At 36.0% G+C, this 16039-nt stretch overlaps 1 protein-coding gene and 1 pseudogene across 1 annotated transcript; both read left to right on the top strand.

The window, feature by feature from the left end:
- The first annotated feature begins 2553 nt into the window (after positions 1 to 2553).
- Positions 2554 to 3561, top strand: LOC117074856 (olfactory receptor 10R2). The gene has a single exon (XM_033196760.1). It carries the CDS (start codon positions 2554 to 2556, stop codon positions 3559 to 3561), a length of 1008 nt encoding a protein of 335 aa, XP_033052651.1.
- Positions 3562 to 14127: 10566 nt separating this feature from the next.
- On the top strand, positions 14128 to 15069 carry LOC117074117 (annotated as a pseudogene).
- Positions 15070 to 16039: the final 970 nt, after the last annotated feature.

Here is a 16039-nt window from a genome sequence, read left to right as displayed (position 1 = left end):
GCATCCAAATAGGAAGAAAATGTCAAACTATTTGTCTCCATTGTTGATATTATTCCATATCTAGAAAAATAATTTAAAGACTCTGCCAAAAGGCTCCTAGAACTGATAAATGACATTAGGAAAATTTTAGGATACAAAATCAACCTAAAAAATCAGTAGCATTTCTGTAAATCAATAATATCCAGACTGAGGGTCAAATCAAGAGCACAATTATATTTCAAGAACCATAAAGAAAATAAAATATCTAGAAATGCACCTAATAAAAGAGGAGAAAGGTCTCTATAAGGAGAACTATAAAACATTGCTCAAAGAAATCAGAGATGACACAAATAAATGGAAAAATATTCCATGCTCATGAGCTGGAATAATCAATATTGTTAAAATGGCCATACTGTCCAAAGCAATTTATAGATTCAATGCTATTCCTATCAAACTACCAATGTAATTTTATCAGAATTAGCAAAACTATTATAAAATTCATATGAAACCAAAAAAGGGCTCAAATAGCCCAAGCAAACCTAATCAAAAAGAACAAAGCCAGAAAGAAGCATTATACTAGCCAACTTCAAACTATACTATAATGTTACAGTAACCCAAACAGCATGGTTCTGGTGCAAAAACAGACACACAGACAAGAGAACATAATAAAGAACTTAGAAAGCAAGCTGCACTCCTACAACCATCTGATCTTCAACAAGGCTGACAAAAGCAAACAATAGAAAAAGGACTCCCTATTCAATAAATGGTGCAGGGATAGCTGGCTAGCCATCTGCAGAAGAGGGAAACTGGACCCTCACCTTTCACCATATGCAAAAATTAACTTGAAGCGGATTAAAAATTTAGATGTAAAACCTCAAACTCTAAAAATCCTAGATGAAAACCTGGGGAATACTATTCTCAATATCAGCTCTGGCAAGGAATTTTTGGTGACGTTCCCAAAAGCAATTCCAGCAAAAACAAAAATTCAGAAGTGAGAGCTAATTAAACTAGAGCTTCTGCACAGCAAAATTAACTATTGACAGAGAGAAGAGATTCTTATTTCTACTTGTTAGAACCTGAGGGGAGGTTTACGTGCAGTAATTAGAGTAAATTTCATATAAGCTAATTTTATTTAATGGGATTCTACCTGACTAAAAAGTGTTCTTGTTTTCTCTTATACTCTTTCTCTTGTTTCTCTTAAGATTTAATTAACTGTTAGTAGAAAATCAAAAGTATACTGCATTGCTTTGACTTTTTACTACAGAAAAAAACTATTGTAAGTTTCAAACCTCAATTTTCATTTTTTCATAAACCATACACAAAGTTTTTCCTAAAAGCAGTTTATGTGTCAGAATTCAATAACTCTACAATGGACCATGTTTTATTTAAGGCATGCTGTGTCTATAGACAAAGATGATGGGCAAGGAAAGAAGAAAGGTGATAAGGGTAATTCTAGTCACTTTAGAAAATACTTATTCTACATATAAATACAGATAATTAGTCACAATCTCTTTGTTTATTTTTCTTGAATGTCTACATTATTGTTGTACAAAGTGGGGAATAAGTGATATTAACTTAACTCAGTCCATCTATATTGAGCTCAACAGAACCTATCTCCCAACTCTCTGTTCAGGTATATAATATCTTCTTTTGTAAAATGTGTTTACGGTTATTTTAATTATGATTACAAATATAACTGGGCATTACTAGAGTGGTAAACTTTAAGTTATCAACCTGAGAATGCAAATAATCAACTTACAATTATTTCTATCAACAATCTTCAGAGAGCTGTGATGTGTTCCAGAAACACTTAAAGATCCTAGAGTAGGACTAAAATGGTGACTATTAAATGGATCACAATGCTCTGAATGCCTCTATTTAGTGATTAAACTAGACACATTTGGGCAATTCTGATTTCTTTTCATATAAATTTTATAATCATCTTATCAGTCTTTAGAAGAAAGGCCTGCTGGGATTTGTTAAGAATTATGTTGACTACATAGACCAGTTTGTTCAGAATTGCTCTTTATTTTATTACATCTTTAAACTGATGAACATGGGTGTTCTTCACTTAGTCATATATTTTATAATTTAATCCAACAATGTTTGAAAGAGTTCTCTGTATATGTCTCACACTTTTTTTGTTAAATCTAAGCTTTTTAAAAATGATATTGTGAATTGAATTGTTTTCTTAATATCATTTTTAGATTGTTTGTTGCTTGTTGTAGTAGGCCAAATAATGAGCTCCCAAAGATATATATGTTTTAATCACTGGAACCTGAGAATATGTTAGATTATACAAACAAGAGGAATTAAGGTTGCAGAAGGAAAGTCAACTGACAGTAAAATAGAGATATTATCTTGTATTATTCTGGAGGGCCCAAAGTAATCATAAAGGTTCTTAAAATTGGGAGAGAGAATCAGAAAGTCAGAGAAAAGATGCAACTTTGTTGACTTTGAAGATAGAAGAAGGGGACCATGAACTAATGAACATGAGAGGTAGCTAGGAACTGGAAAAGGCTAGCAAAAGGCAAGATTATTCCTTGTCACCTCCAGAAAGGAACAAAGGACTACATGCCCCAAATTCTTATATTCACATACCTGAATATGTTTTACTTCTTTCCCTCTCTGCAGGTCTTGGGAGAAAACATCACCATGGTCACTGAATTCCTGTTGCTGGGTTTTTCCAGCCTTGGTGAAATTCAACTGGCCCTCTTTGCAGTTTTTCTTTTTCTGTATTTAGCCATTCTTAGTGGCAATGTCACCATTATCAGTGTCATCCACCTGGATAAAAGCCTCCACACACCAATGTACTTCTTCCTTGGCATTCTCTCAACATCTGAGACCTTCTACACCTTTGTCATTCTGCCCAAGATGCTCGTCAATCTACTTTCTGTGGCCAGGATAATCTCCTTCACCTGTTGTGCTCTTCAAATGTTCTTCTTCCTTGGTTTTGCCATTACCAACTGCCTGCTATTGGGTGTAATGGGTTATGATCGCTATGCTGCCATTTGTCACCCTCTGCATTACCCCATTCTTATGAGCTGGCAGGTGTGTGGAAAACTGGCAGCTGCCTGTGCAATTGGAGGCTTCTTGGCCTCTCTTACAGTAGTAAATTTAGTTTTCAGCCTCCCTTTTTGTAGTGCCAACAAGGTCAATCATTACTTCTGTGACATCTCACTAGTTATTCATCTGGCTTGTACCAACACAGATGTTAATGAATTTTTGATATTCATTTGTGGGGTTCTTGTACTTGTGGTTCCCTTTCTGTTCATCTGTGTTTCTTATCTCTGCATTCTGAGGACTATCCTAAAGATTCCCTCAGCTGAGGGCAGACGGAAAGCGTTTTCCACCTGTGCCTCTCACCTCACTGTTGTTATTACTCATTATGGCTGTGCTTCCTTCATCTACCTGAGGCCTACAGCAAGCTATGTGTCCAACAAAGACAGGCTGGTGACGGTGACGTACACTATTGTCACTCCATTACTAAACCCCATGGTTTATAGCCTCAGAAACAAGGATGTCCAACTTGCTATCAGAAAAGTGTTGGGCAAGAAAGGTTCTCTAAAATTACAGAATTGAAATATTATTACGTTTTAGATTTCTCAATAAATAATGCCTTTTTATCACATGCATATTATAACTCTAACAAATTCATTGAAATAATAGGAGTCCTTAAGATACATGTCATAAAATATGTTTTTCTCCTTACAGTCTCTTTAAATTTAATCCACAGGCTAATGTTTTTCATTTTGTCATATGGAATCTCAGGGAGCTCTTCAAATTTAAATGCCCAGTTCACTGTGATAACTGAAAATTTAAACTTAATTTAAAGCTAAAATTTCTGCCTTTTCTGGGTGTAGATTTTTGAATTGGGGAGCCTTCATTGGTACCAATGAAGGTTGACTTATGTATTAGCTCTTTCAGCAAATACTTTTCTCTCTACTTATTTCAGTGACTGGTCCTTCAAGCATTACACTGTGAGGGGAAGGATAGGTGGAGGGAACATCTTTCTTGATTGCCACTGTCATGTTCTGGCAATAGCACTTTCAGATGTTGCACACTGAGTCTTTCTCATGCAGGGAGCTTTCCTGGTTGCTGAAATAATTCCTTACTTGGAACTTCTACCACATTTCTTGTGATATGGTTGAATCTGCCTCTAGCTGACAGCTTGTAAATTTTCCTCTTAATTCTGAGGTTTCAACATTTATCTGGGTCCCATGTTTTCTTTTTTTTTTTTTTTTTTTGAGACGGAGTCTTGCTCTGTCGCCCGGTCTGGAGTGCAGTGGCCGGATCTCAGCTCACTGCAAGCTCCGCCTCCCGGGTTCACGCCATTCTCCTGCCTCAGCCTCCCGAGTAGCTGGGACCACAGGCGCCCGCCACCTCGCCCGGCTAGTTTTTTGTATTTTTAGTAGAGACGGGGTTTCACCGTGTTAGCCAGGATGGTCTCGATCTCCTGACCTCGTGATCCGCCCGTCTCGGCCTCCCAAAGTGCTGGGATTACAGGCTTGAGCCACCGCGCCCGGCCTAGGTCCCATGTTTTCTAGAGTTCTTATTGGACAAAATGTTATTTTTAAGTGATTCCACAATGAGAATTTCTCCTAAATGGTCCATATGTGATCCAAAAGAAAATTTTGACAATCCTTGCTACCCATAGTCAGTTGAAGCGCAGACATCTTTCTCTGCGTACTGGTATTTCAGGCCAATAACTGCAGATTTCTACGTTTAGATTTCTCAGGTAAGCTCAGATACCAATCCACTGTGTTCCTTTATCTCCAGCAGATATATATCAATATCTTGAAGCAGTTCTCTACTCTTGGGGAGAGATAAAACGTTAAGAAATCCAAGAGCTTCCTCCAAAGATTATATTTCCTCCCCTTTTTTCTCAAAATGTTTATTTTTTAAGAGTAGTTCATACATTTTATTCTCTCAGCTTTTGTGCCTCAACTGAAACTAAGAAAAACTGCCTTTTATGACATTGTCGCCTGTTTTTCCTATAGATTAAGGTGTTATAATGGTGTTTATTGGTAAGTATTTAGTTCATAAAATTATTCTCTGTATACAGAGTCAAATAGTTGGCCTGACCAATGGTATAGCCGTAAATAATCACCTTAATCACTCTAGATCACATTTTGCAGTACATGGTTTTTTGAGACTCTGTTGAAAGCTATGTATCTAAGGGGTTTACATAATATACAAAGTCCATCCCTCAATCCAATTCATGGGTGTACTTGTTCATGACCAAAGTCATATAATCCATTTAAATTTGCTTTCATCATTTTATCTTTTCTTTTTCACTTTTAACAATTTGTTGTAACTTTTTTTACCTGATTGAAAGATTATTTATATCATCATGTCACAGAGTTTACATGTTTTGTAATTTTATTATAATAGCAGGATAGACTAATAGACACCCCTGTTGCTATCTTCTAGATCTCTTTAATGGATTGAATTTCCTTTTTAATATCACATTGCAGAGAAATTCACCACAAAGTAAGCAGAGAAACTATTCTGTTCGGGATAGCATATTCAATTAACTAGAGTATTGCTATTTTATGTCACATTCATTAAAAATTTAGGAGAAGCTACTGTGCGGTCTAACATTTGAGGTTTTTAAATATAGAATATGTATACATTAGGAAAACTAAATTCTATACTGTGAAAAGAAATGATAATTAAGCAGGAAGTTTCAGAAATAAACTACACTTAACATCTTGATCAACTTTCATAAAACGTAGCTGATTTTTGTGTCCAAAACTAACATATAGAATATTTTCTACAGCTTGCTGACATGAGTGTGATTAAAAAAAATGTTTTCTATCTTACTTTAAGGCTCTAGTTTCCTACTATCCTGGTGTATAGGTCTCTTCAATTCCTTTTATTGGTAGTAGAAACACGAAAGAGTTAAAATTATGTTTAAAAGGGATTATAATAATAAATAGAATAAACTACAGAAAAATAACTTGCATCGACAAAATGGCCTTGTTTGCCATCATCGTACTATAGCCATCATTAATTAAAAAGGCAGTAGAAGATACACCTAAATTTGCCATTCTGTGCACCACAGTCCTTTACTTACAGCTTATATGGTGGGATCCTATGGAGAATGGTCCTGTGCTCACCTAAGAAACAAGGAATTTCTTGTTTGAAAAGATTATCTCCTTCTTTGTCTAATGTCCACAATCAAAGAATTTTTTTGATTTTCACCTATTTCATGAAGTATTGATGGTTTCCATTCTTCAAAACACCATAGAAATATAAGCTTTACTTATACTTCCTACTGAGCTCTGATGTATTGAGCTGATTATGTACATATCTTATTCTCTCTAATAGGCAATCAGCAATGTGAAAGGAAGTAATTTACTACACCATTATATTAACTTCTCCTAAATGTCTTCTATATCCCTGACATTCAGAAGATAACTTATACATATCTCTTAACTTTAATTGAATAAATGACTGCTTGGTATAGCTAAGTAAAACATCTGAAACTACACATGAAAGTGTAGCAATATTTATGCCCCCCAAAACAGTAATTAACAATAACAATGATAATTTAATTTGCTCATTAATCTCTTAAATGAGAGAGGGCTTATGATTGGCTTGTCTCAACTCCATACAATGTCAACTGAACTGTTCAACTAGAACTGAGGGACCCACTTCCATTGGGCTCATTTACACAGCTAGCAAAATGGTGCTGATCTGTGGTAGAGATGAGTCAGGGCTATAGGTTGTGAGTCAGTTTCTCTCCATGTGGCCCTTTCCATGGGGTTCTATAAGCTTTCTCACACCATCATGACTGGTTTCAAAGACTAAATGTTCCAAGAAACGGAAAGAGGAAGCTGCTAGTCTTTTAAGGCATAATACCAGCAGGTTGTCTGCTCCTGACACCCAAAAAGACAACGATGTGATGGGCACAGGATAATAGCAATGGACGTTCCCTTTTGAAAAAGGAGGAAATTAGACACATCACAGTCATTTGTCCATAGAAATTCTCAAATTCATCTGGACACATGTTGCCAGTCCTATTTTCTGGGAATGAATTCCATGACTCTTAGATCTAACCTGTGGTGCCATTTTCCCACTTTCTGATCATCCTTTTTTATCCACAAGACATAGCTACAATTTGCAGACATGTCGTTTCTCAGTCTGGTACCTCCATGGAAGAAGTTGAGGGTCCAAAGGTCTATTCATTTCTGTTTGCTCTGTAGTCTTTAGCACATGTTGATAGAATGTCTTTTTAAAAACTCGGTGAGTTTCTTATGTTTCAACCTATAAATTAATTCCATTAGATAAAAGTCACATCCATATTCATTTCTTTATTATGGGTCACTTGTGAGGTAGTAGTATTAATAACTGCTGTATGGCAATTCCCTTAAGATTCTTAAAAAGACTTATTGTTTAACTTTAAGGATTCAGGTCCTTAGGATATTTATAAATCTTGTTGGGTATAGCTTAAAATATTTCTGAGTTCTAACAAAAGGTATTACAACTACATTCTTAAGATGTTTACCCTGAGGCATTGGTTTCCTGATAGCACCTTGGATTTGCTTTCTTTCTCGAAGCCATTTTGTGCTTGAGAGTCTTTGTTGAGAGAGACTGTGCATGAGAAACATCTTTATTTGCAAACCCAAGTTTTATTTCTTTCTGTTTCCTCTAAATTCTCAGAAACTTAAGAAACTTTAAAAAATTATGTACTTTTTAATTGACAAATAATAATTGCACATATTCCTTAGGTACGTAGTAATATTTTGATATGAATAATGTATAGGGATCAGATCAAGGTAATTAGCATATCATCATCTCAAACATTTATCATTTCTTTGTGTTGGAAATGTTCAATGCCCTCCTTCTGGTAATTTGAATCTATATGTTATTTTTAACTATATTCATCCTACAGTGATATAGAACAGTGTAACTTATTCCTTTATCTAGCTGTAATTTTGTATCCCTTTAGCAAATCTCCACCTATCCTTCCTTCTCTTTTTCTACTCTTCCCTTCCTCTAGTATCCTGCTTTCTACTCTCTTCATATTTTATCATTGATTGGTATTTTCTATAATCTTCCTAGAAATTTCCCCAGGAAGATAATGAGATTACTAAATAGTCTGTTTTCCAGGCTGTAACATGTGGCCCTGCTGCCAAACTTTCCAGCAATGGATAGTAAATATCCATGTTTTACCAACTCTAATAACAGTTTCCTCTCTGTCCTTCAAACATTTTTCTCTCTGTGCTTCAAAGCTTTACCAAAAGTTGCCTCATGATCCTTTCACCTTTTAGTAAGAGACTTCTTAAGCCCTTATGGATTATTTATACCACCAATTGCAAAATTAATGCCAAATGTTTTAAATGTTGATTATAACAGCTCCCTGCCTTTAGATACCAAATTCTTTTCTCATTATTTACTGCTGCATAATCAACTATCTACAACTTTAGTTACCTAAATGAGCCGTAATTACTTTGCACACAAGTCTGTAATTTTGGTAGGACTCAGTAGGGACAGCTGGAATCTGTTCTTTGTGGCATCAGGTTGAATGATTCAACTGGAGCTGAAGGATTTACCTTCAATATTGCTCACTCATGTGCCTGTTTTATTCATGTTGGCTACTGGCTCTTTGCTCAGCTGGGGCTATTGGCCAGGAGCCTAGGTTTCTTTCCATACCGTTCCATATTCTCCAAGGGCTGCTTGGGCTTCCTCAAAGCATGGTTGCCAGGGTACAAAAGTGGATGATTCAACACACAATAAGTAGCAGCTACTAGACTTTAGAGACAAGGATTAATAAATGGATATAGTCTTACATTTATTATAATTTATTGGTCAAAGTAGTCACTCATCCTTTATGGATTCAGGGGAAGGATGAAGCCACCAAAAGTTCCCATCTGGGTTAATCACTTGGGCTTTTCTCTTACTTTCTCATCCCTGTAGCATCTTTTTTAAAAAAATTAATTTAATTTAAAGTTCTGGGATCCATGTGCAGGATGTGCAGGTTTGTTACATAGGTAAACATGTGCCATGGTGGTTTGCTGCACCCATCAACTCATCACCTAGGTATTAAGCCCAGATGCATTAGCTATTTATTCTGATGCTCTCCCTTCCTCCACCCCCGCACCAAAGGCCCCAGTATGTGTTATTCCCCTCACTGTGTCCATGTATTCTTACTGTCAGCTCTGACTTATAAGTGAGAACATGAGGGACATGACTTACACAAGAGCAGTTGTCATGAGTACCTAAGAGAGATGTCCATGTGTGTCTAGCATTTGACCCATTTCCAGCCCAAGTGGATGGACTCACTGTCAGAAAGAATCGATATGTGAGCTGAAATGGGGAGAAAACTGATGGGTTTTGTGAAAGCCTACATGAAGTCACTGTCACATTTTTCTCTATAACCCAAACTGTATTCATATACTGAGGAAATATTTACCAAATTCACATTATATTCCAGAAGCAAACCTGTTTCTAATGTATCTGAAAGATTCTGCCATTCTAATATTATGTCCTCTGTTCTTTACATTTTCCTCTCTTCTAGCTTTCAGAAATAGGAACGTGTAGAGGCATAAAAAAGAATATTTTTTCTTCAACTTCAGAATACAACTCTAGAGGCACTATGTAGGGAAATTCAAAAGAGATGGTTTCACTGATGTATATTTTAACAAATGATACCTGGAGAACCTCCACATCTCTGACTCCTTAGAGAATTTCTAACAGGAAGTCAATGAATCCCCATGAATAATAGGGCTTTTCCTTTGGCCAATGAATTCTCATAGCATATTATCATGGTTCCACACACTAATTAGAAAAATTATGGACATGTATTGGGCACAATGTGTTAATTACTCCCTGTGGAGGTGGCGAGCTCACTTACCAACCAAGGCGTTGAGACCATGGTTAATGTAAAAAGGAAAGGCCATTGATGACACCCATTGAGGCATTACCTAAAGTACCCATGGAGAAAGGGCACAGGTAACATTTTTCTGTGGAGTAATGCTGTTTTCTTATTTTGGTCTTGGGAGTTCCTGAAAGATGAAGAAGAACCCTGAGGCATCATGACAGGGAAGACAATTTTGGCAAATTTCACCTAGCAACCCTTTACAGAAGTTTCTAGGAGATGCCTGAGAGTGAATAAACTGGCAGGTTACAAAGCACCAGAACTCTGATTTGAAGAAAAGTAAATTTTAATTTTTATTTAGAGAACTTGATTTTTTTATTAAGAAGACCAGTGACAGTCATTTATTTGTATTTCAAATTTAAAAATTGTTGAGTTTTTCCCATGAGCTAATGATCTGTTTATCCCTAGTTATTAGTAATGAGAAATCGAAATTGTGGCCAAATGAGAGAAAGAAAAGCTGAATAGTGAAAAAATAAGGATAAAAATTGAGACCAAGGCCAAGACAAAGGCAGAGACCCAGGATAAGTCTTGATTATTTCATAGGGTGGTGGTAGCATTAGTCTTAGAAACGAAGAATAAAAAAATTACAGTAAACATACAATGTATGAGGAACACAGAAGTGTTTCTCACTTAAGAGGCACATGGTAGTGCCTCTTAAGGAAACCAAGTTACTACAAAATAAACTAATTGGAATTATTACTAATTCATTAGTAGACATTTATTCGTCAAGTATCCATATCTCATTTATTTAAATATTGGATAAAGTTGAAGATACAAAGGGAATAAGATGAGGCATTTGTCCTTGAGGCTCTTAATTCTATTGGAGAGACCAATAGGAAAAAAAATTAGGTATAACATGATGAGTATTTTGATGAAGACATACTAGACAAGCTTTAGATTACTAAGAAGGGAACAGCCTACCCTCCCTAGACATATTGGAGAAAGTTCAATGATTGATGACTCTAAAAATGTGAGGAATGAGTGGGCCATACATGAAGGGGAAATGATTTTGGAGGCTGAGATCTCTCTCTCTCTCTCTCTCTCTCTCTCTCTCTCTCTCTCTCTCCCCAGTGGAATCTTGAGACACAAGGGCATATAAAGGAAACTAAATATTTCAGTACAATTCCTGTGTGATGAAAACTTAGAGGATTAGACTGTAGATGTACGTGGAACAGAGAATCAGATGTCCTGTGATTCACCTTAAGGAATTCTGACTTTACCTATAGATGATGAAGAGTTACTAAGCAGCATAATGTGAAAATATCAATTCACAATTTCTACTTGTTAAGAAGGTGATCTAGTTACTCTGTTTTTCTTCTTTTCTTTTCTCCCTTTCTCATTTTTCCAACCTTTTCTTTTAACCTGTGATGCCTTCCCTTCCAAACTCTTGTCACTATCTCCTATTTACCAGTTATTTTAAGCAGTATCCTAGACTGAGTTAAGTAAAACTAACTAAGTCAAAGATTTCCATAGTATATTTTATTTTTCACTATTAGTTTCCACATAGGTTCCAAGGATGAGTTTGAAAGAACAGATGATTGATGGGGTAGGAGTTATAGAGTAGATATTGAGTAATATGACCTTACTTTTCTTTCAGGTGCATCAACTTTCTTTGCATACTTTGTCACTATTAATACTAGGGATGAGCCTGTAAGTGAGAAAACACTCCAAGAAAGGATATATGGAAAATGGAAAGGCATAGATGATGTATCAGGAAGAATATTAGTGAGGACTCTGTTTTGGTCAAATGCATGGTGTACATTCTTTATTTATAAAGTTTAGAGATAAGGCCATTCAAAGATATATAGAGGTAGAAAATAAAACTCCTGGTTCTAGTCCCATTTCAAAATTTTATTAAACATTTGCCTAAGCAAAACAGCAAATACTGATAGCAATTTAGTTATTTGTAAAGGACTTCAAGCCCCCAAATCAAGTGTTTCTAAAATTAAAATAAAAAGTTTAGCTAGTGAGATAATGGAGGAGACTGTTTGATAATCAGAAATGATAAATAAGATAGCAACATTTTTACGGGATTTTTTGCTCTGCATTCAGAGAATAATGTCAGAGAGATTTTTCATTCTAAAATGTTGAAGCAGAGTGTTAATATTACAGGCTAGATTAATATTAAGGTAACAAGTTTTGAAAATCCCTGGAATCAAATATCATCTACTTGAGAGTTTTGAAATGATTTAGAGAATAAAGTGATATCATTGATCACTGATTTTTTTTCAACAGGTTTTGAAGCACTTAGTATATGTTGGGCATCATTGTATGTGTTCAAGATGCAGTGTCTGTTATCTGGTAAGTTATAGTTTGTAGAGTCAAAGACAGTCTTATAATAATAGTTTGTGGCAAAGCAAGTAATATTCTGGTGATCACTCACAAAATCCAGAAAAAATGGTGCAGCATGATTAGGAAGCTGTAGGAAGGATTCTACGAGTAAAGTCATTTTAGATGAAAAGTAAAAGGAGACCACAAAATTAGAAGCAGAAAAACAATAAGTATAAAGCAGAGACTATTTCCAGATATAGAGAGTAGTATGAAAAATGACTTGGTTGTGTAAAAATTCTTACTGCTGAAGTACATATGAAGGAATCTATAACGGCAATTATGAGTGAAAAGGTGAAACTGGGAAAAGTGTGAAAGACCTAGAATATTTTATAGATAATTGAGAGTCAGTTGGTTTGGTAATATGATAGGATTTGTTCTATAGAAAGAATTCTGCTGCTATTATGGAGGATTACTCAGAGTGGAAGAGAGAATTTGGGCAGTTCGCTTATAACACTGTAGTCCAGACAAGGGATAATTACTTGCAAAATATAAGAACGAATCCTAAAAGTGAACAAAAATAGGTTGAACGTGGAAGATTAGAAAAATGGTGAGTTTAAACATGTCTTGGAAACTTACAGCTTAGATGGCTTAAGAGTATTTGTTGAGATACAGAATCTACATAAAAGAACATATTTAGGCAAGAGGTAGAACAGAATAAGAATGTTTTGATTAAAATGTATATAATTCAGTACCAGCAATGATAAATATGTTGGAGGCCTTAAGGAAGGTATCTGAGCCCACTTGTTCAGAAATTTAGAGACAGCTCCTTGGAATGACAGCCTTTTGGGCCTCCAAGTCAGGTACATCAAGGATAGGACATAAAACAATGGGCAACAAGTGAATGCTGAAGCAAAACTAAATGATTCTAGCCATGTCTTTTCTGTAAGGAGAAATCAGCTCTATAATCCTGTAAGAGTTCATAGAGTAATCAAAAAGCCAGTCCTAAAACAATAGCAATAGTTCAAAACCAATTTATTTGTAACAAATGAATGCATAAAAATTGGTTATATAATTAGTTGTAAAACGGAATTGTGCTCTTTAAGTAACACAAAGATCAATGGATGTTTCTCTAGATAGAGAAGGTATTAAAAACTGGTGTAGAAAGGTGAATTATCAGACATTGGTGCTATTGCTTGTTCATGCTATCCCTTATTGACATATGTATCAGTAATCAGGATAAAATTGTGACCGTTGAAAATAAGAATTAATATAGATAAAGGATTTTATAACATTAGATTACAAGAATCCTCTCTAGTCTGCAGGGAATATATTCCAAGACTCCAGTGGATGTCTGAAACTGAATAATACTGAACCCTAAATATACTATGAATTTTTTCTATAATACGTGCCCATGATAAAGCTTAATTTATAAATTAGGCATAGCAGGATATTAACAACAATAACTAATAATAAAATAGATCAACAATAACATTATATCAGCATCACTACTCTTGCGCTTTGGAGCCATTATTAAGGTAAATAAAGGTTACTTGAGCACAAGCTTGGTGATACCATGACAGTTGATCTGATAACTGGACGGCTTCTGAATGACTAATGAGTAATAGCATATACAGTCTGGATACACTGCACTAAGGGATGATTCTTGTCCTGGGCAGGAAGGAGCAAGACAGTCTCCAAGTAGGGGACCTAACAGATAGGCTTTATTTGAGCAAATAACTGTACCCTTCATGTGTACATTTGTCCCCAGATTCACTGCTAAAATCAATAGCGGAAAAATAGCAGTTTGAATGCATATCAATTTAGAAGAACTTCTGGTTAAATTTATAATTCTTTTTCTCTCCCATGCTTGTTGTTTCTCAGTCAAACAAGACTGGCTTAGCTACTTTATGAGGGTAAGTATTCCTGAATTTTAAGTTCCAAGGATCTCTGGACCTGATCATATTGACTTTATTCTGTGGGATCAACTCTTCATGGCCAATTCCTCCTCTGTCACTGAGTTCTTACTGCTGGGCTTCTCCAGCCTTGGGGAATTGCAGCTTGTCCTCTTTGGGGTCTTTCTCTGCCTCTATTTGATTATCTTGAGTGGAAACATCATCATCATCTCAGTCATTCATTTGGATCACAGCCTCCACACACCCATGTACTTCTTTCTAGGTATTCTTTCTATCTCGGAAATCTTCTACACAATTGTTATTCTGCCCAAGATGCTTATCAACTTATTCTCTGTACTCAGGACACTCTCCTTTGTGAGTTGTGCCACCCAGGTGTTCTTCTTCCTTGGTTTTGCTGTCACTAACTGTCTGCTTCTGGGAGTGATGGGTTATGATCGTTATGCTGCCATCTGCCAGCCTTTGCAATACACTGTTCTCATGAGCTGGAGAGTATGTGGACAACTGGTAGCAACTTGTATTATTAGTGGCTTCCTAATATCTCTGGTGGGAACAACTTTGGTCTTTAGCCTCCCTTTCTGTGGCTCCAACAAGGTCAACCACTACTTTTGTGATATTTCACCAGTTATCCGTCTCGCCTGTGCTGACAGCTACATCAATTAACTGGTCATCTTCATCTTCGGGGTCTTGGTGCTTGTTGTGCCTTTGATATTTATCTGCATTTCTTATGGCTTCATTGTCCACACCATTCTGAAGATCCCATCAGCTGAAGGCAAACAAAAAGCCTTCTCCACCTGTGCATCCCATCTCATTGTAGTCACTGTCCATTATGGTTGTGCGTCCTTTGTCTACTTGCGACCCTCAGCCAAATATAGTTCGGGCAAAGATAGGCTGGTGACAGTAACCTATACCATCATCACCCCACTGTTGAACCCTATGGTATACAGCCTCAGGAACAAAGATGTGCAGCTGGCTATTCAGAAACTGATTGGAAAGTCTGGGTTTTCTCTTAAGACTCTATAATCAGAATACTTTCGAACAGTAGGGACACCATTAGACCAATTGTGTCACAATTATTTAAATCATGAGATTATCTAGTCTATTTAACTAACTGTGAGGCCTTGGATTGTTTGACATTTGGGCCTATATGTTCTATGTAAAGCAGAGATAGCAATATTTTCTTCCTGGAGTCATTGTAATTAAGAGAGATTACAAAATATCTGGCAATAGAGTATAACTCTCCTCCTCTTTCCACTCTTCCTCTGGATTTAAAGTCCTCAAAAAGGTCTTAGCAGCCATCATTTTTTGCCCTATACTTGTCTTGTTTGACCAAAATGTCTGATTGCTCTCTGTTTAAGGTTATGTCCAGCTTAAAATGAGGAGTCCAGGCCTGAAGGTGGCTTAGATCTAGTGGTATGACATGGCAGGGAAAACTGCACCATATGGGTAATTAGATGATTTAAAACTGCACACTGGTTAGGTCATGACTGAAGCTTTGACTCTTCTCTGAGTCTAAATTCTAATATATGGAAAGTAGGGATAATGTAATTTTCCTGTTCTACGTCGTGGGGATTTTATTTGTATCTCATAAATAGTATAAAAGAAAGTGTAAAAGCAGTGCAAAATGTGAAACTACATACAAAGTAGAACTCATATCAAGCAAGTTTTGCATAACTGAGAGGATTTTATTTCTTTCAAGTCCTTCAAAACAGGTATTTTGGAATGGCTTTTCTGACTGCTCCTTTGAACCACTTCTTACATAACATAGAAGTTATGCTATGTAACGTAGAAGTTATGCTACATAATGGAATGGAAAATAATATTCAACCATTCTGTCCCATCTCAGGCTAAAGGTATCAACATGGCTTTCCACACTGAATTTATTAGGAAGAGGAAGCTACTTAATTTCAAATTTATCAAGCGAGTATATAAGATTTGAGAGATATCATCTGGTTTGATGATCATCTGGTTCAATCCCTGACCTGTCACAGAA

The sequence above is a fragment of the Trachypithecus francoisi genome, unplaced genomic scaffold (assembly GCF_009764315.1).
Source record: "Trachypithecus francoisi isolate TF-2019V2 unplaced genomic scaffold, Tfra_2.0 Lachesis_group5, whole genome shotgun sequence".
In the NCBI taxonomy this organism is placed as follows: domain Eukaryota; kingdom Metazoa; phylum Chordata; class Mammalia; order Primates; family Cercopithecidae; genus Trachypithecus; species Trachypithecus francoisi.
The sequence above is the reverse complement of the archived record's forward strand: the minus strand, read 5'-3'. Positions and strand labels throughout refer to the sequence as shown.